General features: G+C 46.8%; 1 protein-coding gene across 1 annotated transcript in view; it reads right to left on the bottom strand.

Annotated features, from left to right (window-relative positions):
* coro7 (coronin 7) overlaps nucleotides 1-26,671 on the bottom strand; it is a 262,730-nt gene extending 236,059 nt beyond the window's left edge. The window contains 6 exon segments of the mRNA XM_042318189.1: nucleotides 8,954-9,030; nucleotides 10,404-10,590; nucleotides 17,145-17,215; nucleotides 20,106-20,186; nucleotides 20,594-20,690; nucleotides 26,261-26,671. Of these exon segments, the coding sequence (XP_042174123.1) occupies nucleotides 8,954-9,030; nucleotides 10,404-10,590; nucleotides 17,145-17,215; nucleotides 20,106-20,186; nucleotides 20,594-20,690; nucleotides 26,261-26,320 (573 nt within the window). The 5' untranslated portion in view covers nucleotides 26,321-26,671.
* Nucleotides 26,672-26,674: the final 3 nt, after the last annotated feature.

The raw sequence follows: 26,674 nt of genomic DNA, 5'->3' as shown, positions 1-26,674 counted from the left end.
ACAAACAGGGGTTTTCCTAATTCTAAAGCGCTGTGTGTGTGTGTGTGTGTGTGTGGTGACAGCCCACCCACAGGTTAGTGTAGCCTAAGGCTGTGGCATTGGGCCTCTGTGACCCAGGCTGAAGCCAGGGCTCAGAGACCAGTGTCAGGCCCTGTCCCAACAACACACACACAGCAGGGAAAACACAGCAGACAATCCTGGGTGGACAGAACATCAACCATCGCCTCTAGAGACTGGCTGCCCTTACTGACCTTAACACACTACACACACACACACACCCGCAAACACACACACACACACACCACCCTTGTCAAAAGAGAACTATTCAGTGTTCTAACAACAAACAAAACCATCTGCCGGAGGGGAAACTATCTGGCTGCAAACAGCTGGATGAGTGTCAGTCCCATGCAGATGTGCCCACTAGTATAAATAGACACACTCAACCAATCAAACAGACCCTCATAACCTCCTGACAATAACCTATTGGCTTTAAAACACACACACATGATCCACCCTCTCATAAACACACAGATGGGGTGGCCACACTCTCCCTAACACAAACACAAGTGTGTGTGTGTGTGTGTGCGCACAGAGACGGCAGCTGTTTAATCAAAGCGGAATAGAACGAAAATCATTCTCAAGCTGCTGTTAATGAGTTCAACCCTGCTGTATACCTTTCACACACATGCACACAGCCAACCTTTCCAGTTGTCCATGGCAACTCCCCACAAAAAAACAGTGTCAATCCCCAGTGACTGACAGTCCAGACTGTGTGACATCAGGAGGAGTTGGGTCACACACTGATAATAAATAATAATATTTCTTTATCATGGGAGTGTGTGTGTGTGTGTGTGTGTGTCTATTAAAACGGAGCTGGATAAAAAGTATATCCAATATGAAGAGAAAGGGGAACTGTTTTGATGTGAAAAACCCACATTAACAGAAGCTACAAGACTCCATAGAGAGGTCATACCTGCTGCTGTAGAAGCTATAAGACTCCATAGAGAGGTCATACCTGTTGCTGTAGAAGCTATAAGACTCCATAGAGAGGTCATACCTGCTGCTGTAGAAGCTATAAGACTCCATAGAGAGGTCATACCTGCTGCTGTAGAAGCTATAAGACTCCATAGAGAGGTCATACCTGCTGCTGTAGAAGCTATAAGACTCCATAGAGAGGTCATACCTGTTGCTGCAGAAGCTACAAGACTCCATAGAGAGGTCATACCTGTTGCTGTAGAAGCTATAAGACTCCATAGAGAGGTCATACCTGTTGCTGTAGAAGCTATAAGACTCCATAGAGAGGTCATACCTGTTGCTGTAGAAGCTATAAGACTCCATAGAGAGGTCATACCTGTTGCTGCAGACAATAGCATGGGGAGAAGGTGAAAGAAGCTGTTCAGTACACGAAGACAGAGGTAGTGAGAGAGGAATGGGATAGGAACTGTTTCTCTTTTTGGAGTAGGATTGATGGAACAGGTGAGGGAAGGTGAACTGCAGTGTTTAAAACCAGTCTGTTACAGCCCTTGATGGAATGATGCACATCTTGGCCCCTACATCTGGGTAGTGTGTATTAGAGCACACCATAGCAAAACGTTTTGCAACGGAAAACAAAACTGAGCGTCTCTTATTGGTAGTTTCCAGTCGCTCCGCTTTCTTCCATTTAGTGCCTAATGAACACACCCCAGGACTGTTATGAGTGCTGCTCGCTGGGTGACGGATGGATGGTCACGGTCTCCCTTCATCTGACGTAGCGCACCCCCATGTTCACCCATTTGGGTGAGCCCGGCCTCAATTGAACACACGTTGGCAGGGCCTATTTGCTTAAATAAAGGGTATTGGAGAGATTGAAGGGCCCATTGAGTTAAATTACACCCCAGGTCTCAGTCAACTCAGAGAAGCCTGAACCCCCAGACGCTCTCATCTAGTGTCACATTTCTCCTCCACTGTTTTTCCCTTTCTTTTTCTGTCTTTCGCTTTTCTCTTTCTTCTCTGTCCATCTCTCGGTCTCTCTCCCTCTCTCTCTCCCTCTTTCTCTCTCCGCCCCTCCTAAGGAAGGCAGCCAGCAGCAGCCTTCCTAAGGACTATCATCATGTTAAGAGTAATTCTGGTCTGAGCACGGGCCATCACTGACTGACTGATGGGCGAACTCCTTTCTGGTCACTGGGAATACAAACAGAGGAAAATGACCCCCACTCTGACACACACATTGTTAAGCACACAGAGTCACACGACAGCCTGTCTCTCTGTAGGTTTTGATCTAGCTTGGTCTACTAAAAGGTTCCTTATGGAAACGTTTTTACATGTTTTGCAACAGAAACCTAAAATGAGCATTTCTTATTGCACAAGTTCAGGTAGTCCTTCCCTGTTTTAATCAAAAATATATATTTTTTTAATGTTTGGCGACAAATGAACACAAAGCACCCAGGGCTCTTGCTCTGTCTCGGAGAACCTAAGCAGATGTTTCATTTATTTAACCAGGTAGGCTAGTTGAGAACAAGTTCTCATTTACAACTGCGACCTGGCCAAGATAAAGCAAAGCAGTGCGACACAAACAACAACACAGAGTTACACATGGAATAAACAAACACACAGTCAATAACACAATAGAGAAAAGGTCTACATACAGTGTGTTCAAATGAGGTAAGATAAGGGAGGTAAGGCAATAAATAGGCCATAGTGGCAAAATAATTACAATTTAGCAGATTAACACTGGAGTGATAGATGAGCAGATGATGATTTGCACATCAGTGTCTCTACTTGCACAAGAGCAGAAAAGTAAATAAAAACAATATGGGGATGAGGTAGGTAGATTGGGTGGGCTATTTACAGATGGGCTATGTACAACTGTAGTGAACAGTTAGCTGCTCAGATAGCTGATGTTTAAAGTTAGTGAGGGAAATATAAGTCTCCAGCTTCAGCGATTTTTGCAATTCGTTCCAGTCATTGGCAACAGAACTAGAAGGCGGCCAAAGGAGGTGTTGGATTTGGGGATGACCAGTGAGATATACCTGCTGGAACGCGTGCTACAGGTGGGCGTTATCGTGACCAGTGAGGTGAGATAAGGCGGAGCTTTACCTAGCATGGACTTTTTGATGACCTGGAGCCAGTGGGTCTGGCGACGAATATGTAGCGAGGGCCAACCCACTAGAGCCTACAGGTCGCAGTGGTGGCTGGTATAAGGGGCTTTAGTAACAAAACGGATGGCACTGTGATAGACTGCATCCAGTTTGCGGAGTAGAGTATTGGAAGCTATTTTGTAGATGACATTGCCGAAGTCGAGGATCGGTAGGATAGTCAGTTTTACTAGGGTATGTTTGGCGGCGTGAGAGAAGGAGGCTTTGTGCGAAATAGAAAGCCGATTCTAGATTATCACTGAATGTCTGTATGTGACAGAGAAAGTGTCCAAGAGAGCAGGAGAGGACAAGGGAAGTACACCAACATTTGCTACAGCACATACTGTACCTCAAAGGCAGGAAGTGTTAAAAAATGAGTTATGTTAACCCCCGCTGATGAAAAGGCCCCTGCCTAGTGTCCAAGTTCAACTACAACTACACATGAAACCATTCCACTTCTACTCATAAACTCCCCTCTCTCCCCTTCCATAAACCCAGAGCTCCCTCCACTCTGGCACCCCCTACTCAAACGCGCACACGATGGAAATACCTTCCAGCACAGTTATTATTTCCTTTATGACAGGAGGGGGCACCACACATGCCTCCATGCCTAGGTCCTCTCTCCTGGGGCACTAAATCACCCGCTCTTGGGGCCTTGCGACGGGCCTCTGTGGCCAGGTGAGGATTGAGGTCCCGTCCGTGTTTTTCATCTCTGCTCTTTACTTTGCTTTAAAAAGGCAGTAACTCGCAGAACCTGTCAGGGAGCAGAGGATGGAGAAAGGACCCTTACTATAGCTCCCTTCTCCCCAGGAGAGGCAGGGGTCGGGCGGGGCAGTTGGGGAGAAGAGGCTTGGGATGTATTCATTAGAGAAGAAAATAGCAAAACATTTTGGAATGGAAAACTAAAACAAGGATTTCTTACTGGACAAGTCCAGGAAGTCCATGCCTGTTTCAGCCCATTTTCTTCCATTTGGTGCCTAATGAACATGATCCTGGACGTGTGCAGGGCTTGGGGTCAGAGGTCACTGGGGTTTTCTGCATGCAGGGGCCTGATGGATGCCGTCCTACACTAAACAGTTATGTAACCCTGCCTCCAGTGCCTCGTTAAGGCCTAACTAATGACACATCCAATGTTCCCTACTGTTTTCTGTTTGAGAGAGAGAGAAAGAGACAAATTGCCAGATAACTAACACACAAACTAATGTTAATAGGAAGACTTGGCTGATAACTAACACACTAACTAATGTTAATAGGAAGACTTGGCTGATAACTAACACACTAACTAATGTTAATAGGAAGACTTGGCTGATAACTAACACACTAATGTTAATAGGAAGACTTGGCTGATAACTAACACACTAATGTTAATAGGAAGAATTGGCTGATAACTAACACACTAACTAATGTTAATAGGAAGACTTGGCTGATAACTAACACACTAATGTTAATAGGAAGAATTGGCTGATAACTAACACACTAACTAATGTTAATAGGAAGACTTGGCTGAAAACTAACACACTAACTAATGTTAATAGGAAGACTTGGCTGAAAACTAACACACTAACTAATGTTAATAGGAAGACTTGGCTGATAACTAACACACTAATGTTAATAGGAAGACTTGGCTGCTCAGTGAGGATCACTCACTCTTGCATTAATTAATTCCTCTGTCAACACGATCAAACTATTAGAACACTAAAAGAATTAGACAAACTGGCTGTTACATCAGTGATCTCAGACTCATCCCTCTTTCTCAACCCCTGAGTTGTGTTCATTTCCACTTTAGAACCCAAGGGAAAGTTGAGGTTGAAGTTTTATGGAGAACTCTGTATCCAGTATAAAAAGTGTGACACAGTCAGTCAGAGTACAAGATCTACACCCGGGTTAATGAGTGTCACCCCTGTTGACGGAATGATCAGCTCAAAAACAGATGCTGATTAATGTCGGGTAGCGCCAATCAGGCAAACAGGGGGATATGGTGTTCCGTTGGCGGCATCTACTGGTGAGACGCGGCTACTACAGTATTCCATCCCAGGTTGACAAATTAGGCCCTCATCTATGGATTTCACATGACTGGGCAGGGGCGCAGCTATGGGTGGGCCTGTGAGGGCATAGGCCCACACTCTTGGGAGCAATAATGCTAATTACATGTCCACAGGGGCACGGACAACGACCTTAGGGGTTTTTAATAATGTTTACATGCTGTTTTACCCACTTCATGTGTTCTAGTCAAGGCTCATCCTACATAACTACTGCTGTACATATATTTTCTATTCATATACTGTCCATAATGTCAATACACACGGACTCTGACATTGCTCGTTCTGATATTTCTTAATTTCTTTCTTTTCATTTAGGGGATTTGTGTGTATTGTTCGGTATTACTGCACTGTTTGAGCTATGAACATAAGTATCTCACTGCACCTGCGATAAAATCTGCTAAATATACAGTATGTACGTGAGCAATAACATGTAATTTAACTTGTAGATCAGTGATTCTGCACAGTACAACCGTAATGTAGTAGATGTCAAACACACACATTATGTGAACCTCTACTGCTATTGTTTCCCACTAGAGAGTTGGGAAGTATTTAAGACACAACACATAAGATAGAAAGAGAGGTTGCTGTGTGACAAATCTTCCTTGATAGTGTCATGACGTTGGCCTGGGGGATAGGTTTATGACAGTCATAAATACCTCTTCCCCCCTTTTTCCTCTCTCTAACCTACTGAGGTTACATTTGCAAAACCCTTGGTTAACATAGAGATTCTGGGAACATCAGTAGGAGGGGGAAATTAACTATATTCTGGTAATCCGAACAATTGAACGTATGCGGTGGTACTTAATGAATATGATGTCAGTTCGTTTGTCATCTGATACATTCTCATCAATGATAAGATGACAAACTCTACAGTGGAAAGTCTACACATCAGAGTTATCGGATTCACATGGAATTGTTGTTCAATTTAAATGTTTGAATATGAAATTATTTGTGACGGGATGAAATGTGATTTTAGCTTCTAAAATGTGAGATGTGGGTTGTCATAAGTTAGGGCTGCTCACTCAGTGGCCCGCCTCTGTGAAGGGACATGGGCTATAAAACTTTTCAAACACGCCCTCTTCTCCCTTCCTAAATAAAGCCTTGACGACAACAGAACTTCCTGTTCCGAAGATGTAGGGACGACGGTCCTATGTCAGAATGGTTCAGATAATAACTACAGAACGAAGCCAACATCAGCGTGAGCTTTGGTTGTGAATGGCCGTTGAGTTAGCAACAGCAGATGCAACGAGGGTTAGGAAGGAACAGACAGAGTATTCCGTCTACCACACAACGACGTTACTACAACGTATCCAATTGACAACCAGAGACATTCTTCAAAGGACAAAGGACTCAGTTTGGCAACACGGTCTTCCATCTACCACCAACCTACCGAAGCGCAGCTCAGAGTAAATATTTATTGCATTTTCCTTTTCCAAATGGGCAGTAATTTAGAATGCATCAGATACTGTATTTACGATAGCACAGCTTTTTCCCTTTGTTCCTCAGTCTCCTGCTCTTTCACTCAACCCAGCCCCTTTTCCTTTGTGTAACAAGCGGTCATATCTGTTCCGCCCGCTAGGGACGTTTTCCTTTATGACGTAATTTGTAATCAAGTTATGATTAATTGTGTGTATGTGAATTCTGTGTGATTAGTTAGGTATTTAGTAAATAAATAATTAAACCCAATTTTGTATTGCTGATTCAAATTGTTAGCCAGGGTTCTTGCAGATAACCAAGAATTTACAACTTTCAGATGATGAGACTGAAGTAAGATGAAGATTAATATTGACTGCTATTGATGTAAAATATTACTAGGTCTTTAAGAGTTTATTTCGGAAGATAACAGCTCTATAAATATTATTTTGTGGTGCCCGACTCTCGTTAATTACATTTACATGATTAGCTCAATCAGGTGATATTAATTACGGAGAAATTATTTCATCGAATAGCATGTCATATCACTTAATCCGGCATAGCCAAAGACACGACAATAGATAGCAACCGCTCTATGTGACAAACCTTTATCGTAGGATCCCATTGAAAAGTAGTTCACAATATGTGAACATGCACTTTCTGCCATCTTTTCTATCCAGCTCCTGTGCTATCCAGCTCCTGTGCTGTCCAGCTCCTGTGCTGTCCAGCTCCTGTGCTGTCCAGCTCCTGTGCTGTCCAGCTCCTGTGCTGTCCAGCTCCTGTGCTGTCCAGCTCCTGTGTTGTCCAGCTCCTGTGTTGTCCAGCTCCTGTGCTGTCCAGCTCCTGTGCTGTCCAGCTCCTGTGCTATCCAGCCCGTCTTTCAAAGATAATTCGTAAAAATCCAAATAACTTCACAGATCTTCATTGTAGAGTTTAAACACAGTTTCCCATGCTTGTTCAATGAACCATAAACAATTAATGAACATGCACCTGTGGAACGGTCATTAAGACACTAACAGCTTACAGACAGTAGGCAATTAAGGTCACAGTTATGAAAACTTAGGACGCTAGATGAGGCCTTTCTACTGACTCTGAAAAACACCAAAAGAAAGATGTCCAGGGTCCCTGCTCATCTGCGTGAACGTGCCTTAGGCATGCTGCAAGTAGGCATGAGGATAGCAGGTGTGGCCAGCGAAATAAATTGCAATGTCCGTACTGTGAGACGCCTAAGACAGCGCTACAGGGAGACAGGATGGACAGCTGATCGTCCTCACAGTGGCAGACCACGTGTAACACCTGCACAGGATCAGTATAGCCGAACAGCATACCTGCGGGACAGGTACAACAACAACTGCCTGAGTTACACCAGGATGCACAATCCCTCCATCAGTGCTCTGACTGTCCACAATAGGCTGAGAGAGGCTGGACTGAGGGCTTGTAGGCCTGTTGTAAGGCAGGTCCTCACCAGACATCACCGGCAACAATGTTGCTTATGGGCACAAACCTACCGTGGCTGGACCAAAGAGGACTGGCAAAAAGTGCTCTTCACTAACGAGTCACCGTTTTGTATCACCAGGGGTGATGGTCTGGTTCGCGTTTAACGTTAAAGGAATGAGTGTTACACCGAGGCCTGTACTCTGGAGTGGGATCTATTTGGAGGTGGAGGGTCCGTCATGGTCTGGGGCGGTGTGTCACAGCATCATCGGACTGGGCTTGTTGTGATTGCAGGCAATCTCAACGCTGTGCATTACAGGGAAGACATCCTCCTCCCTCATGTGGTACCCTTCCTGCAGGCTCATCCTGACATGACCCTCCAGCATTACAATGCCACCAGCCATACTGCTCATTCTGTGTGTGATTTCCTGCAAGACTGGAATGTCAGTGTTCTGCTATGGCGATCGAAGAGCCCGTATCTCAATCCCATTGAGAACATCTGGGACCTGTTGGATCGGAGGGTGAGGGCTAGGGCCATTCCCCCCAGAAATGTCCGGGAACTTGCAGGTGCCTTGGTGGAAGAGTGGGGTAACATCTCACAGCAAGAACTGGCATATCTGGTGCAGTCCATGAGGAGGAGATGCACTGTAGTACTTAATGCAGCTGGTAGCCACCCCAGATAATGACTATTACTTTTGATTTGACCCCCCCCCTTTGTTCAGGGACACATTATTCCATTTCTGTTAGTCACATCTGTGGAACTTGTTCAGTTTATGTCGCAGTTGTTGAATCTTATGTTCATACCAATATTTACACGTTAAGTTTGCTGAAAATAAACACAGTTGACAGTGAGAGGATGTTTCTTTTTCTGCTGAGTTTATATTTAGATGTACTGTACATGACAATAATAGTTCCTGTCTGGCCTCAGTATGTACTGTAGGACTGACTCACCTTGCAGGAGGAAGCCAGCAGGGAGCCGTCCTGTTTCCAGCTAAGACTCTGCAGCTGATCACCGTGCGGCTCCAGAGCTGCAGACAGAAACCCAGGTCAGAGATCAAGAGACTGGTCAGCTCAGCCCACAGGTTATCACAGGGGAGGTCAAGGAAAGGTCACAGAGAGGTCAACAGCACACGTTAACACAAGACCAGGAACAACAAAGTACATAAAGAACAGATTCAGGATGAATAGACAAAGAAAAGAAAGCACAGGTAGAAACACAGGACAGGTGCAGCCCAGACACGGGACAGGTGCAGCCCAGACACGGGACAGGTGCAGCCCAGACACGGGACAGGAAAAGCCCAGACACGGGACAGGTGCAGGCCCAGACACGGGACAGGTGCGGCCCAGACACGGGACAGGTGCGGCCCAGACACGGGACAGGTGCGGCCCAGACACGGGACAGGTGAGGCCAAGACACGGGACTGGTGAGGCCAAGACACGGGACTGGTGAGGCCAAGACACCAAGACACGGGACTGGTGAGGCCAAGACACAGGACAGGTGAAGCCCAGACACGGGACAGGTGAGGCCAAGACACAGGACAGGTGAGGCCAAGACACAGGACAGGAGAGGCCAAGACACAGGACAGGAGAGGCCAAGACACAGGACAAGACACAGGACGTGAGGCCAAGACACATAACAGGTGCAGCCCAGACACGGGACAGGTAAGACACGGGACAGGTAAGGCCAAGACACGGGACTCGTGTGGCCAAGACACAGGACAGGTGAAGCCCAGACACGGGACAGGTGGGGCCAAGACACAGGACAGGTGAAGCCCAGACACAGGACAGGTGGGCCAAGACACAGGACAGGTGAAGCCCAGACACGGGACAGGTGGGGCCAAGACACAGGACAGGCCACTAGAGATCTTGGTTCAATTCCAGGCTCTGTCGCCCAGCCGCAACCAGGCAACCCATCAGGCAGAGTCGTCTGGGTTAGGGGAGGGTTTGGCCAGCAGGGATGTTCTTGTCCCATCACGCACTCCTGTGGCGGGCCGGGCGCAATGCACGCTGACACGGTCGCCTGGTGTACAGTGTTTCCTCCGACACATTGGTGCGGCTGGCTTCCAGGTTAAGTGGGCATTGTGTCAAGAAGCAGTGCGGCTTGGTTGGGTTGTGTTTCGGAGGACGCACGACTCTCGACCTTCAACTGTGAAAGGATCAAACTGACTGACAGATTGTGTGTATGGTCTGTTTGCTGCTATATTTGTGTGAAGAAGTGTGTTTGTACTGTATTGATCCATTTGTGAGTGATTGATTATGAGTGTGTGTTCATCATTCATGCATGTGTGTTTGTGTGCGTTCCTTCAATCATTTGTGAGTGTCTATAAGAGAGTGTGTTCATGCATTCACCATTCTTTCATGCCTGCATAGTGTAAAGCTCCTCTCCTCCAGTGTATCCTACCTGCTAGCGGTGATTGTTGGCGGCTGGTGTCCCAGAGCTGGGCTGTCTTGGTGGAGCCCACAGCCAGCAGGCCAGAGGAGGTGGGGTGGAAGGCGACCAGCTCCAGACGACCCTCTCCGGGACACAGGGTCACCTCCGCCCCCCCGGGCTGCTCTTGTTCTGGTTCACACACACGCCACAGCTTCACCTGCATGGACACACACCAGGCCAAGAAAGCATGTTTTTAGTGACCTTGTTGTGCTGAGTAAAATAGAGACACACTTGCGCACACACAAACACACACAAACAAGAGTGTCAGGTGAATGGGCTCTCAATCAGACATGAAGACAGTGACATACACAATAATTACAAAAGTATGTGGACCCCTTCAAATTCGTGGATTCGGCTATTTCAGCCACACCCACTGCTGACAGGTGTATAAAATCAAGCATCCAGCCATGCAATCTGAATAGACAAACATTGGCAGTAGAATGGCCTTACTAAAGAGCCACTTCCCAATAAGTCAGTTCGTCAAATTTCTGCCTTTCTAGATCAGCCCCAGTCAACTGTAAGTGCTGTTATTGTGAAGTGGAAATGTCAAGGAATAACAACGGCTCAGCCGCGAAGTGGTTGGTCACACAAGCTCACAGAACGGGACTGTGGCGTGCTAAAGTGCGTAAAATTGTCAGTTCACAGTTGCAACACTCACTACCCAAGTTCCAAACTGCCTCGAAACAACATCAGCACAAGAACTGTTCGTCGGGAGCTTCATGAACTGGGTTTCCATGGCCCAGCAGCCGCACACAAGCCTAAGATCGCCATGCCAAGCGTCGGCTGGAGTGGTGTAAAGCCTGCCGCCGTTGGACTCTGGAGCAGTGGAAACATTCTGGCAGTCCAACGTTCTCTTGAATGATGCTTCACCATCTGGCAGTCCGACCGACAAATCTGGGTTTGAGAAACGCTCCCTACCCGAATGTATAGTGCCAACTGTAAAGTCTGGTGGAGGAGGAATAATGGTCTGGGGCTGTTTTCATGGTTCGGGCTCGGCCCCTTAGTTCAAGTGAAGGGAACTCTTAGCTACAGCATTGAGGAAGGCCCTTTCCTGTTTCAGCATGACAATGCCCCGGTGCACAAAGCGAGATACATACAGAAATGATTTGTTGAGATCGGTGTGGAAGAACTTCACTGGCCTACACAGAGCCCTGACCTCAACCCCGTTGAAAACCTTAGGGATGAATGGGAATGCCGACTGCGAGTCTGGTCTAATCGCCCAACATCAGAGCCTGACCTCACTAATGCTCTTGTGGCTGAATGGAAGCAAGTGTGTGTTACACATGCATATAAATAAAGTATTATACACATGTAAATGTAACATTTGCATATGTCTATCTAATGTTAGAGAGAAGGTTTTGAGGTTTGTATCTTGCTCCATGTCAGTAGGTCATTGAAGGCAATGACTTACACTGATCCCTTCACCCCAGCTACACTCACTGAACGTTCGTACCCCAGCTACACTCACTGAACGTTCGTACCCCAGCTACACTCACTGAACGTTCGTACCCCAGCTACACTCACTGAACGTTCAAACCCCAGCTACACTCACTGAACGTTCGTACCCCAGCTACACTCACTGAACGTTCGTACCCCAGCTACACTCACTGAACGTTCGTACCCCAGCTACACTCACTGAACGTTCGTACCCCAGCTACACTCACTGAACGTTCGTACCCCAGCTACACTCACTGAACGTTCGTACCCCAGCTACACTCACTGAACGTTCAAACCCCAGCTACACTCACTGAACGTTCAAACCCCAGGTGACTCCTGACACCTGGACCACGTTCTCACTCCTAGGACTCCTGACACCGGGACCATGTTCTCACTACTAGGACTCCTGACACCGGGACCACGTTCTCCCTACTAGGACTACAGACACCTGGACCATGTTCTCACTACTAGGACTACAGACACCTGGACCATGTTCTCACTACTAGGACTCCTGACACCGGGACCATGTTCTCACTACTAGGACTCCTGACACCGGGACCATGTTCTCACTACTAGGACTCCTGACACCGGGACCATGTTCTCACTACTAGGACTACAGACACCTGGACCATGTTCTCCCTACTAGGACTCCTGACACCGGGACCATGTTCTCCCTACTAGGACTACAGACACCGGGACCATGTTCTCACTACTAGGACTCCTGACACCGGGACCATGTTCTCACTACTAGGACTCCTGACACCGGGACCATGTTCTCACTACTAGGACTCCTGACACCGGGACCATGTTCTCACTACTAGGACTCCTGACACCGGGACCACGTTCTCCCTACTAGGACTACAGACACCTGGACCATGTTCTCACTACTAGGACTACAGACACCTGGACCATGTTCTCACTACTAAGACTACAGACACCTTGACCATGTTCTCACTACTAGGACTACAGACACCGGGACCATGTTCTCACTACTAGGACTATAGACACCTGGACCATGTTCTCATTACTAGGACTACAGACACCTTGACCATGTTCTCACTACTAAGACTACAGACACCTTGACCATGTTCTCACTACTAGGACTACAGACACCTGGACCATGTTCTCCCTACTAGGACTCCTGACACCTGGACCATGTTCTCACTACTAGAACTACAGACACCTGGACCATGTTCTCCCTACTAGGACTACAGACACCTGGACCATGTTCTCCCTACTAGGACTCCTGACACCGGGACCATGTTCTCCCTACTAGGACTCCTGACACCGGGACCATGTTCTCCCTACTAGGACTCCTGACACCGGGACCATGTTCTCCCTACTAGGACTACAGACACCTGGACCATGTTCTCCCTACTAGGACTACAGACACCTGGACCATGTTCTCCCTACTAGGACTCCTGACACCGGGACCATGTTCTCCCTACTAGGACTCCTGACACCTGGACCATGTTCTCCCTACTAGGACTCCTGACACCGGGACCATGTTCTCCCTACTAGGACTATAGACACCTGGACCATGTTCTCCCTACTAGGACTCCTGACACCTGGACCATGTTCTCACTACTAGGACTCCTGACACCGGGACCATGTTCTCCCTACTAGGACTCCTGACACCGGGACCATGTTCTCCCTACTAGGACTACAGACACCTGGACCATGTTCTCCCTACTAGGACTACAGACACCTGGACCATGTTCTCACTACTAGGACTCCTGACACCTGCACCATGTTCTCACTACTAGGACTCCTGACACCGGGACCATGTTCTCACTACTAGGACTCCTGACACCGGGACCATGTTCTCACTACTAGGACTCCTGACACCGGGACCACGTTCTCACTACTAGGACTCCTGACACCGGGACCACGTTCTCCCTACTAGGACTACAGACACCTGGACCATGTTCTCACTACTAGGACTACAGACACCTGGACCATGTTCTCACTACTAGGACTACAGACACCGGGACCATGTTCTCACTACTAGGACTATAGACACCTGGACCATGTTCTCACTACTAGGACTACAGACACCTGGACCATGTTCTCACTACTAAGACTACAGACACCTTGACCATGTTCTCACTACTAGGACTACAGACACCTGGACCATGTTCTCCCTACTAGGACTCCTGACACCTGGACCATGTTCTCACTACTAGAACTACAGACACCTGGACCATGTTCTCCCTACTAGGACTCCTGACACCGGGACCATGTTCTCCCTAATAGGACTCCTGACACCGGGACCATGTTCTCCCTACTAGGACTCCTGACACCGGGACCACGTTCTCCCTACTAGGACTACAGACACCTGGACCATGTTCTCACTACTAGGACTACAGACACCTGGACCATGTTCTCACTACTAGGACTCCTGACACCGGGACCATGTTCTCACTACTAGGACTCCTGACACCGGGACCATGTTCTCACTACTAGGACTCCTGACACCGGGACCATGTTCTCACTACTAGGACTACAGACACCTGGACCATGTTCTCCCTACTAGGACTCCTGACACCGGGACCATGTTCTCCCTACTAGGACTACAGACACCGGGACCATGTTCTCACTACTAGGACTCCTGACACCGGGACCATGTTCTCACTACTAGGACTCCTGACACCGGGACCATGTTCTCACTACTAGGACTCCTGACACCGGGACCATGTTCTCACTACTAGGACTCCTGACACCGGGACCACGTTCTCCCTACTAGGACTACAGACACCTGGACCATGTTCTCACTACTAGGACTACAGACACCTGGACCATGTTCTCACTACTAAGACTACAGACACCTTGACCATGTTCTCACTACTAGGACTACAGACACCGGGACCATGTTCTCACTACTAGGACTATAGACACCTGGACCATGTTCTCACTACTAGGACTACAGACACCTGGACCATGTTCTCACTACTAAGACTACAGACACCTTGACCATGTTCTCACTACTAGGACTACAGACACCTGGACCATGTTCTCCCTACTAGGACTCCTGACACCTGGACCATGTTCTCACTACTAGAACTACAGACACCTGGACCATGTTCTCCCTACTAGGACTACAGACACCTGGACCATGTTCTCCCTACTAGGACTCCTGACACCGGGACCATGTTCTCCCTACTAGGACTCCTGACACCGGGACCATGTTCTCCCTACTAGGACTCCTGACACCGGGACCATGTTCTCCCTACTAGGACTACAGACACCTGGACCATGTTCTCCCTACTAGGACTACAGACACCTGGACCATGTTCTCCCTACTAGGACTCCTGACACCGGGACCATGTTCTCCCTACTAGGACTCCTGACACCTGGACCATGTTCTCCCTACTAGGACTCCTGACACCGGGACCATGTTCTCCCTACTAGGACTATAGACACCTGGACCATGTTCTCCCTACTAGGACTCCTGACACCTGGACCATGTTCTCACTACTAGGACTCCTGACACCGGGACCATGTTCTCCCTACTAGGACTCCTGACACCGGGACCATGTTCTCCCTACTAGGACTACAGACACCTGGACCATGTTCTCCCTACTAGGACTACAGACACCTGGACCATGTTCTCACTACTAGGACTCCTGACACCGGGACCATGTTCTCACTACTAGGACTCCTGACACCGGGACCATGTTCTCACTACTAGGACTCCTGACACCGGGACCATGTTCTCACTACTAGGACTCCTGACACCGGGACCACGTTCTCCCTACTAGGACTACAGACACCTGGACCATGTTCTCACTACTAGGACTACAGACACCTGGACCATGTTCTCACTACTAGGACTACAGACACCGGGACCATGTTCTCACTACTAGGACTATAGACACCTGGACCATGTTCTCACTACTAGGACTACAGACACCTGGACCATGTTCTCACTACTAAGACTACAGACACCTTGACCATGTTCTCACTACTAGGACTACAGACACCTGGACCATGTTCTCCCTACTAGGACTCCTGACACCTGGACCATGTTCTCACTACTAGAACTACAGACACCTGGACCATGTTCTCCCTACTAGGACTCCTGACACCGGGACCATGTTCTCCCTAATAGGACTCCTGACACCGGGACCATGTTCTCCCTACTAGGACTCCTGACACCGGGACCATGTTCTCACTACTAGAACTACAGACACCTGGACCATGTTCTCCCTACTAGGACTACAGACACCTGGACCATGTTCTCCCTACTAGGACTCCTGACACCGGGACTGGAGAACCAAGTGGTATACAGCTGCAGATACAGGATTTAATCCAGCAATAAGGTGGTAAATTGGAGCCTTTTAAATGCCACCTGGGGCCTGTTTTATTATTTTATTTAACCTTTATTTAACTAGGCAAGTCAGGTAAGAACAAATTCTTATTTACAATGATGGCCTCCCCCAGCCAAACCCAGACGACGCTGGGCCAATTCTGCGCAGCCCTATGGGACTCCCAATCACGGCAGGATGTGATGCAGCCTGGATTCGAACCAGGTACTGCAGTGACGCCTCTTGCACTGAGTTTCTTAGACCACTGCCACTCAGGAGCCCAAAGCATGGCAAAAGTGATGACAAAGTCTTAAAACAGTGTGTGTGTGTGTGTGTGTGTGTGTGTGTGTGTGTGTGCGCACATGTGTTTTTGTGGGTGTGGACGTCTGTGTGCGTTACTCAGCACAACAAGGTGACTAAAACAATATGTCTTCTTGGCAGCAGATGAAAGCTGGGAATATAAAGTATCCTAGCTGAGCTCAGGGCTCCTCTACATATGCTGGGTACTTTACTGTGCACTGAGGCTTCGGCTCAGTGTGGCTGTACATGTGTTTACTCAGCCCTCTGAGGCAGACCCTGCTGCTGAGTCTGCATACACACTCACACATGGACTCTGAGTGACTTCAAAAGGTTTCTTTCCACATAATAACAGTCAATGCAATTCATTTTGTCATCCAGATGTGTCAGAGCCCTCGTTCCCGGCCTAAAGATACAAACAACTGTTCATGAGTATGTGCATGTACCATGAAAAAAATAGAACAACCAGTCTGCAAGAGAGTGTATGACCATAACGAAATCCTCTTTCCTTCCTTCCTCTCTTAAAGCTATGACTCATCTTATAGTTAGGTGAAAGGTCAAGAGGAAGGAAGGAAAGAATGAAGGACATTTTTTAAAATGAAGACAGGGCCATAGAGGAATGAGGACAGGGCCTTAGAGGAATGAGGACCGAGAGACAGGAGGGCCTCACCGTTTCATCTGCAGAACAGGTAGCCAGGAGATTATCATCAAACGGAGAGAAGTCCAAATCAGTTACCAGATCTGAGAGAGAGAGAGAGGACAAATCAGTTATCAGATCTGAGAGAGTGAGAGAGAGAGGACAAATCAGTTATCAGAGAGAGAGAGAGAGAGAGGACAAATCAGTTATCAGATCTGAGAGAGTGAGAGAGAGAGGACAAATCAGTTATCTGAGAGATAGAGAGTGAGAGTGAGAGAGAGAGAGAGAGAGAGAGAGAGAGAGAGGACAAATCAGTTATCAGATCTGAGAGAGTGAGAGTGAGAGAGAGAGGACAAATCAAATCAGTTATCAGATCTGAGAGAGAGAGAGAGAGAGACAAATCAGTTACCAGATCTGAGAGAGTGAGAGAGAGAGAGAGAGAGAGAGAGAGAGGACACATCAGTTATCAGATCTGAGAGAGAGAGAGAGAGAGAGAGAGAGAGGACAAATCAGTTATCTGAGAGATAGAGAGTGAGAGAGAGAGAGAGAGAGAGAGAGGACAAATCAGTTATCAGATCTGAGAGAGTGAGAGTGAGAGAGAGAGGACAAATCAGTTATCAGATCTGAGAGAGAGAGAGAGAGAGGACAAATCAGTTACCAGATCTGAGAGAGTGAGAGAGAGAGAGAGAGAGAGAGAGAGAGACAATCAGTTATCAGATCTGAGAGAGAGAGAGAGAGAGAGAGACAAATCAGTTATCAGATCTGAGAGAGTGAGAGAGAGAGGACAAATCAGTTACCAGATCTGAGAGAGTGAGAGAGAGAGAGGACAAATCAGTTATCAGATCTGAGAGAGTGAGAGAGAGAGAGGACAAATCAGTTATCAGATCTGAGAGTGAGAGAGAGAGGACAAATCAGTTATCAGATCTGAGAGAGTGAGAGAGAGAGGACAAATCAGTTATCAGATCTGAGAGAGTGAGAGAGAGAGGACAAATCAGTTATCAGATCTGAGAGAGTGAGAGAGAGAGGACAAATCAGTTATCAGATCTGAGAGAGTGAGAGAGAGAGGACAAATCAGTTATCTGAGAGAGAGAGAGAGAGAGGACAAATCAGTTATCAGATCTGAGAGAGTGAGAGAGAGAGGACAAATCAGTTATCAGATCTGAGAGAGTGAGAGAGAGAGGACAAATCAGTTATCTGAGAGAGAGAGAGAGAGAGAGAGACAAATCAGTTATCAGATCTGAGAGAGAGAGAGGACAAATCAGTTATCTGAGAGAGAGAGAGAGAGACAGAGAGGACAAATCAGTTGTCAGATCTGAGAGAGTGAGAGAGAGAGGACAAATCAGTTATCTGAGAGATAGAGAGAGACAGAGAGGACAAATCAGTTGTCAGATCTGAGAGAGTGAGAGAGAGAGAGAGAGAGAGAGAGAGAGAGAGGACAAATCAGTTATCTGAGATATATAGAGAGAGAGAGACAGAGAGGACAAATCAGTTGTCAGATCTGAGTAAGAGAGAGAGACAGAGAGGAGGACAAACAAGAGATTTAGGTCACAGGTTTAAGGGATTCCTCTTGTGATCACTTGGATAAGATAAAAGTCCAATGCAGCAGTTTTTGTCACAATATCAAATCACTTCTGGGGAACAATTAAGTAGCTTACTGTGATTGGTTTCAATTAAAATGGTCAAAAAGAAACAACAAAAGCTTCTTAACAAAGAGCAATTTCTCAAGGAAGAATTTAGCTCGGACAGTCTGGGAATGGTCTGAGTGGGGAGGGGAAAACTAAAAACTAGTGGTTATTGGCAGAGAGGTTTGGAACCATCTTTCTTATTGGTAAATTAACAAACTTCCCGCCTGATAATGTCACCAGACAGGCCAAAACTCCATCCCACCAAAACAGGCTGAAATTTCAGGTGGTCTTTCCAAACAGCTCTTACACTAAAAGGACATTATAATAAAATTTCAGAGTGTTATCCAACCTCCCAAATGTGTGGAAATGTATATAAAACACAGGAAATCACATTTTGGACTGGACCTTTAAGAAACTGGTCTTGTTAAAAAAAGCAGACAAAAAGGGAGTGAGTTCGATAAAGGGTGAAACATCTTAACCCTGGTCTCTCACGTTAAAAACCCCTTTAGACCAAGAGGAAATTCCCTTTTGGCTCATCATGAGACCATGAGCAACCATGTACCTGACTCATGTTCACTACACCTAGTTCCAGATCTGGTTGTAACTGTCTAGCTAACTCCTTTGGTCGGGAGTCGTGACAATGACCATAGCAGTTGGCAAGACAGACAGACAGCACAATCATTTATCTGGGATTGTACTAAAACGTACTCATGGTAATAATATGAAATATTAAAGATGCACGATGCAGAAATGGCTCCGCCATGTCCTGGTTGCTAAAATTATAATAGTTCACTTAATTGCAGTTTATGTGACAAAACAAACAAGTGTAGTGTACAGAGTCATTATACCATCTAAACCGCTGTGAGACATTTTACATAACTAAAAATATTGGATTTCCAGCTGTTTCAAGCAAAAGATACAAACAAAACTTAACGGGAAGCATAGAAATAGCTCACATAGAACAGATCTACTTCTTATTCTTCCTTTAAATGCAAATGACAGATCTATAATACACATTTCTATATGAATTTGTTTATTGTTTAGGTCGCCCAAATTGTTACATATTGCAGCTTTAAGAAATGTAAAACAACAGAGAGAGAAAAAAGAGAGTTGTGATGAGTGGATAGTGTCTGGCGCTTGTGAAGGAGGGATTTTACAATGACGGCCTACCCCAGCCAAACCCTCCATTAACCCAGACAACGCTGGACAAATTGTGCACCGCCTTATGGGACTCCCCATCACGGCAGGTTGTGATACAGCCCGGGATCTAACCCGGGTCTGTAGTGATGCCTCTAGCACTGAGAGACAGAGCCTTAGACCACTGCGCCACTCAGGAGAAATGAATGAAAAGTGGATTGAGGGATCTTACCAGCATGACATGGGATCACAGTCACTGTCCACTTGCCATCAGACCCTGGTTCCACAGAGGTGAGGCCGAGCATTCCTCCACCTGGTGACAAGACACACACACGAGACAGACAGCATGGTCTATACAGTCTCTCTTTCATACTGATATGGCCTGCTCTAACAAAACAGATAGAGATATCTGCTCTGCGATGGCTATACCTGCTCACACACGCTTCAACAGACAGGTGAACTTACCAGAGACAGACAGGTAAATATACCAGAGACAGACAGGTAAATATACCAGAGACAGACAGCATGACTCCTCATAACAGAGACTAGACAGAATATTCTTAGTTGAACCCAAACCGCATACCATTGTTGCCTGAATCACACTATATGGCCAAAAGGATACCACATCCACCATAGTTGCTGGAATCATGCAGGAACTGACATTTAGAAAAGAAAGCACAGTATGGTTCTATAGTTGTCCTGACTCAGTCGTATCCTTACCGGCCTGGTCAGTGTTGAAGGCCACAAGCCTGGTGCTGGATTTGATGTGGTTCCCCTGAGAGGTGAAGGATCCTGCCCGGACATTACTGATCCAGCCCTGTACACAGGGGAAATTCACAGTGCATTAGGGGTAGGTGTGGTGGGACACTGGAGCTATCATTAGGAAGATGACTTAAGCAACTGGCCATCAGATAAAACAAAGGTGATCGCAGTGGCCTAAAAGATGACACTGTCTAACGGTCATTATGAGTAGGCTATTTCTGACCTCCGCTAATATAATAGAGTAGGGACGAACAGAATTGTTGCTATACTTGACAAGAAAACCATTAGAATTTTTCAGTTATTGTCTGTTCACTTAAATGCAAGTCTATCCAACTGAGTTGGATCCTAAGCATTCCCTTGACAAGTCCACACAAGAGAATAGCAGCTCACACTCTTTTAGAGACACACTGCTGAAGTGCAATGCCCTTCATTGTCATCCCAAAATAAACTGTGGATAACTTAAATACACAGGCAGAGCACACACACACTGCTTCTCCAAACACCCAAGATTCAGACTAACTGTCATTATCAGGAAGATTCAGACTAGCTGTCATTATGAGGAAGATTCAGACTAACTGTCATAATGAGGAAGATTCAGACTAACTGTCATAATGAGGAAGATTCAGACTAACTGTCATAATGAGGAAGATTCAGACTAACTGTCATAATGAGGAAGATTCAGACTAACTGTCATAATGAGGAAGATTCAGACTAACTGTCATAATAAGGAAGATTCAGACTAACTGTCATAATAAGGAAGATTCAGACTAACTGTCATAATGAGGAAGATTCAGACTAACTGTCATAATGAGGAAGATTCAGACTGTCATAATAAGGAAGATTCAAATCAAATCAAATTTTATTTGTCACATACACATGGTTAGCAGATGTTAATGCGAGTGTAGCGAAATGCTTGTGCTTCTAGTTCCGACAATGCAGTAATAACCAACAAGTAATCTAACTAACAATTCCAAAAAACGACTGTCTTATACACAGTGTAAGGGGATAAAGAATATGTACATAAGGATATATGAATGAGTGATGGTACAGAGCAGCATAGGCAAGATACAGTAGATGATATCGAGTACAGTATATACATATGAGATGAGTATGTAAACAAAGTGGCATAGTTAAAGTGGCTAGTGATACATGTATTACATAAGGATGCAGTCGATGATATAGAGTACAGTATCTACGTATGCATATGAGATGAATAATGTAGGGTAAGTAACATTATATAAGGTAGCATTGTTTAAAGTGGCTAGTGATATATTTACATCATTTCCCATCAATTCCCATTATTAAAGTGGCTGGAGTAGAGTCAGTGTCATTGACAGTGTGTTGGCAGTAGCCACTCAATGTTAGTGGTGGCTGTTTAACAGTCTGATGGCCTTGAGATAGAAGCTGTTTTTCAGTCTCTCGGTCCCAGCTTTGATGCACCTGTACTGACCTCGCCTTCTGGATGACAGCGGGGTGAACACGCAGTGGCTCAGGTTGATGTCCTTGATGATCTTTATGGCCTTCCTGTAGCATCGGGTGGTGTAGGTGTCCTGGAGGGCAGGTAGTTTGCCCCCGGTGATGCGTTGTGCAGACCTCACTACCCTCTGGAGAGCCTTACGGTTGAGGGCGGTGCAGTTGCCATACCAGGCGGTGATACAGCCCGCCAGGATGCTCTCGATTGTGCATCTGTAGAAGTTTGTGAGTGCTTTTGGTGACAAGCCGAATTTCTTCAGCCTCCTGAGGTTGAAGAGGCGCTGCTGCGCCTTCCTCACGATGCTGTCTGTGTGAGTGGACCAATTCAGTTTGTCTGTGATGTGTATGCCGAGGAACTTAAAACTTGCTACCCTCTCCACTACTGTTCCATCGATGTGGATGGGGGGGTGTTCCCTCTGCTGTTTCCTGAAGTCCACAATCATCTCCTTAGTTTTGTTCACGTTGAGTGTGAGGTTATTTTCCTGACACCACACTCCGAGGGCCCTCACCTCCTCCCTGTAGGCCGTCTCGTCGTTGTTGGTAATCAAGCCTACCACTGTTGTGTCGTCCGCAAACTTGATGATTGAGTTGGAGGCGTGCGTGGCCACGCAGTCGTGGGTGAACAGGGAGTACAGGAGAGGGCTCAGAACGCACCCTTGTGGGGCCCCAGTGTTGAGGATCAGCGGGGAGGAGATGTTGTTGCCTACCCTCACCACCTGGGGCGGCCCGTCAGGAAGTCCAGTACCCAGTTGCACAGGGCGGGGTCGAGACCCAGGGTCTCGAGCTTGATGACGAGCTTGGAGTGTACTATGGTGTTGAATGCCGAGCTGTAGTCGATGAACAGCATTCTCACATAGGTATTCCTCTTGTCCAGATGGGTTAGGGCAGTGTGGTTGAGATTGCATCGTCTGTGGACCTATTTGGGCGGTAAGCAAATTGGAGTGGGTCTAGGGTGTCAGGTAGGGTGGAGGTGATATGGTCCTTGACTAGTCTCTCAAAGCACTTCATGATGACGGAAGTGAGTGCTACGGGGCGGTAGTCGTTTAGCTCAGTTACCTTAGCTTTCTTGGGAACAGGAACAATGGTGGCCCTCTTGAAGCATGTGGGAACAGCAGACTGGTATAGGGATTGATTGAATATGTCCGTAAACACACCGGCCAGCTGGTCTGCGCATGCTCTGAGGGCGCGGCTGGGGATGCCGTCTGGGCCTGCAGCCTTGCGAGGGTTAACACGTTTAAATGTCTTACTCACTTTGGCTGCAGTGAAGGAGAGACCGCATGTTTTCGCTGCAGGCCGTGTTAGTGGCACTGTATTGTCCTCAAAGCGGGCAAAAAGTTATTTAGTCTGCCTGGGAGCAAGACATCCTGGTCCGTGACTGGGCTGGGTTTCTTCCTGTAGTCCGTGATTGACTGTAGACCCTGCCACATGCCTCTTGTGTCTGAGCCGTTGAATTGAGATTCTACTTTGTCTCTGTACTGGCGCTTAGCTTGTTTGATAGCCTTGCGGAGGGAATAGCTGCACTGTTTGTATTCAGTCATGTTACCAGACACCTTGCCCTGATTAAAAGCAGTGGTTCGCGCCTTCAGTTTCACACGAATGCTGCCATCAATCCACGGTTTCTGGTTAGGGAATGTTTTAATCGTTGCTATGGGAACGACATCTTCAACGCACGTTCTAATGAACTCGCACACCGAATCAGCGTATTCGTCAATGTTGTTGTCTGACGCAATACAAAACATCTCCCAGTCCACGTGATGGAAGCAGTCTTGGAGTGTGGAGTCAGCTTGGTCGGACCAGTGTTGGACAGACCTCAGCGTGGGAGCCTCTTGTTTTAGTTTCTGTCTGTAGGCAGGGATCAACAAAATGGAGTCGTGGTCAGCTTTTCCGAAAGGGGGCGGGGCAGGGCCTTATATGCGTCGCGGAAGTTAGAGTAACAATGATCCAGGGTCTTTCCACCCCTGGTTGCGCAATCGATATGCTGATAAAATTTAGGGAGTCTTGTTTTCAGATTAGCCTTGTTAAAATCCCCAGCTACAATGAATGCAGCCTCCGGATAAATCGTTTCCAGTTTGCAGAGAGTTAAATAAAGTTCGTTCAGAGCCATCGATGTGTCTGCTTGGGGGATATATACGGCTGTGATTATAATCGAAGAGAATTCTCTTGGTAGATAATGCGGTCTACATTTGATTGTGAGGAATTCTAAATCAGGTGAACAGAAGGATTTGAGTTCCTGTATGTTTCTTTCATCACACCATGTCACGTTGGCCATGAGGCATACGCCCCCGCCCCTCTTCTTACCAGAAAGATGTTTGCTTCTGTCGGCGCGATGCGTGGAGAAACCCGCTGGCTGCACCGCTTCGGATAGCGTCTCTCCAGTTAGCCATGTTTCCGTGAAGCATAGAACGTTACAGTCTCTGATGTCCCTCTGGAATGCTACCCTTGCTCGGATTTCATCAACCTTGTTGTCAAGAGACTGGACATTGGCAAGAAGAATGCTAGGGAGTGGTGCACGGTGTGCCTCTCTCCGGAGTCTGACCAGAAGACCGCTTCGTTTCCCTCTTTTTCTGAGTCGTTTTTTTTGGGTCGCTGCATGGAATCCACTCCGTTGTCCTGTTTGTAAGGCAGAACACAGGATCCGCGTCGCGAAAAACATATTCTTGGTCGTACTGATGGTGAGTTGACGCTGATCTTATATTCAGTAGTTCTTCTCGACTGTATGTAATGAAACCTAAGATGACCTGGGGTACTAGTGTAAGAAATAACACGTAAAAAAACAAAAAACTGCATAGTTTCCTAGGATCGCGAAGCGAGGCGGCCATCTCTGTCGGCGCCGGAATTCACTGTCATAATGAGGAAGATTCAGACTGTCAGACTGTCATAATAAGGAAGATTCAGACTAACTGTCCTAATAAGGAAGATTCAGACTAACTGTCCTAATAAGGAAGATTCAGACTAACTGTCCTAATAAGGAAGATTCAGACTGTCATAATAAGGAAGATTCAGACTGTCATAATAAGGAAGAGGTATCAGAGGGCATGTTGCTACACACACCCTCTGCCGTCCATGTTGAATCAGCAGAATGTTAAGGAAGTGGGAGCGACTCCCTGCGATGCGTATTCTAAAACCTCCTTTCACAACACTAACAAAAGGGCATAGGCAGGAGCGCCGTGTGTTTGAATACCACTGCTGCCAAAACCGTTATGGGCTAACCATGTCAGACAACAGGCCTGAACACTGTCGCGGGCTCCGGCAGGGAAGGTACAGAGAGCACTTAGCAGCCCAGACAGTGTCTGACAGCCCAGCAAAACAGCTAGTTTCTCTCTCTCAGGAAACACACATTACTGCTCCACAGGCAGCCAGGCATAAAGAGAACAAGGTGCCTATTCTCACTCACTCACTCCTTGGAGTTCTTCCTCTCCCTCGCTCCTAACATTTGAGATGGTGCTTTGAGTGTTGCTTTTCTGAGGCAGTCCTCGTAACAGGATCAGAGATCCGCTCTGCATCTGGAACTCACTCACACTGTGAGACTGTGTGGAGGTTTGCTACATGGAGAATAAGCATCCAAGTAATGGTATGTTTCATAACCGATGGCATGACATCACTACTGTGTATCTTACTCACAGCCTACAGTCATTGGTTGACAGAGAGGAGCTTTGTTAAATAGCGTAGGGATACGCACTGTATGTACAGTGCACTTTAGAACTCAAATCTGAGCCTTGCTGCTACATTGTAGAATGATGACCGGTTACAATGAGAGCAGGAATTCTGATACATTCGAAACAATGTGTCTATTCAGTGATGATGGGCATCACAGCCTGCCTATCTGTAACATCTGACAATCCTGCCCAATACGAACCGCTGTCAATTTCAAACGTGGAATTTGCATAGACTGCTGAAAGCTAGCTAGATAACAATAACCACATGGTTAACACTGTCACGTTAGCAGCCTTCGCGGTTTGCACTTGGTTTTCGTAGACTATTGTTTCTCTACCAACACACTCTTGCGATGCAGCAGCCTTCTGCAGATATGCAGGAAGTTCAATTTCCTCCAAACATTTTCTGACGTTCCCCAAAACACAACTCCATTCCGTCTTCTTCACCGTTGCTAAAAACCAATGCTGGCGAGGCTTTCTTGCAACGCTCATTACTTACATCTTTCTTGGCGATCTTCGGGGTGGTGTTTTTGAATTTGGAGGTCTTGAAACGATTCATTCTAGTCCCCTGAATTAACTTTCGTGCCTTCCGGGTATCTCTGTCTTGTTGATACTATTCGAAAAGAGCGAGCACTCAGCAGCACACTCCTTTTCAGATGACAGTTCTCTAGTTCAGCACTGTCACAACTCGCTGTACTGTGTGAGCGATTCAATCGACGATCGACTCAAAGCCCTGTTTAGCTACATCAATGATGATTGACCACGGTAAAATACAAATGTTTCTGTTTTGAAACGTTTAATCGTAATTGCTGTGAGTAAGAAGCGGACTACATGGGATACAACTGTTTAAATACCATTCCACAGTTTCTCAAGTACAGATGTTTCAACAGAGTGAAAGTTAGTTTGCGAACAT

This window comes from Oncorhynchus tshawytscha, unplaced genomic scaffold (genome assembly GCF_018296145.1).
Source record: "Oncorhynchus tshawytscha isolate Ot180627B unplaced genomic scaffold, Otsh_v2.0 Un_contig_8974_pilon_pilon, whole genome shotgun sequence".
Taxonomy (NCBI): domain Eukaryota; kingdom Metazoa; phylum Chordata; class Actinopteri; order Salmoniformes; family Salmonidae; genus Oncorhynchus; species Oncorhynchus tshawytscha.
Note: the sequence above shows the minus strand (reverse complement) of the source record. Positions and strands in the feature narration are given on the sequence as shown.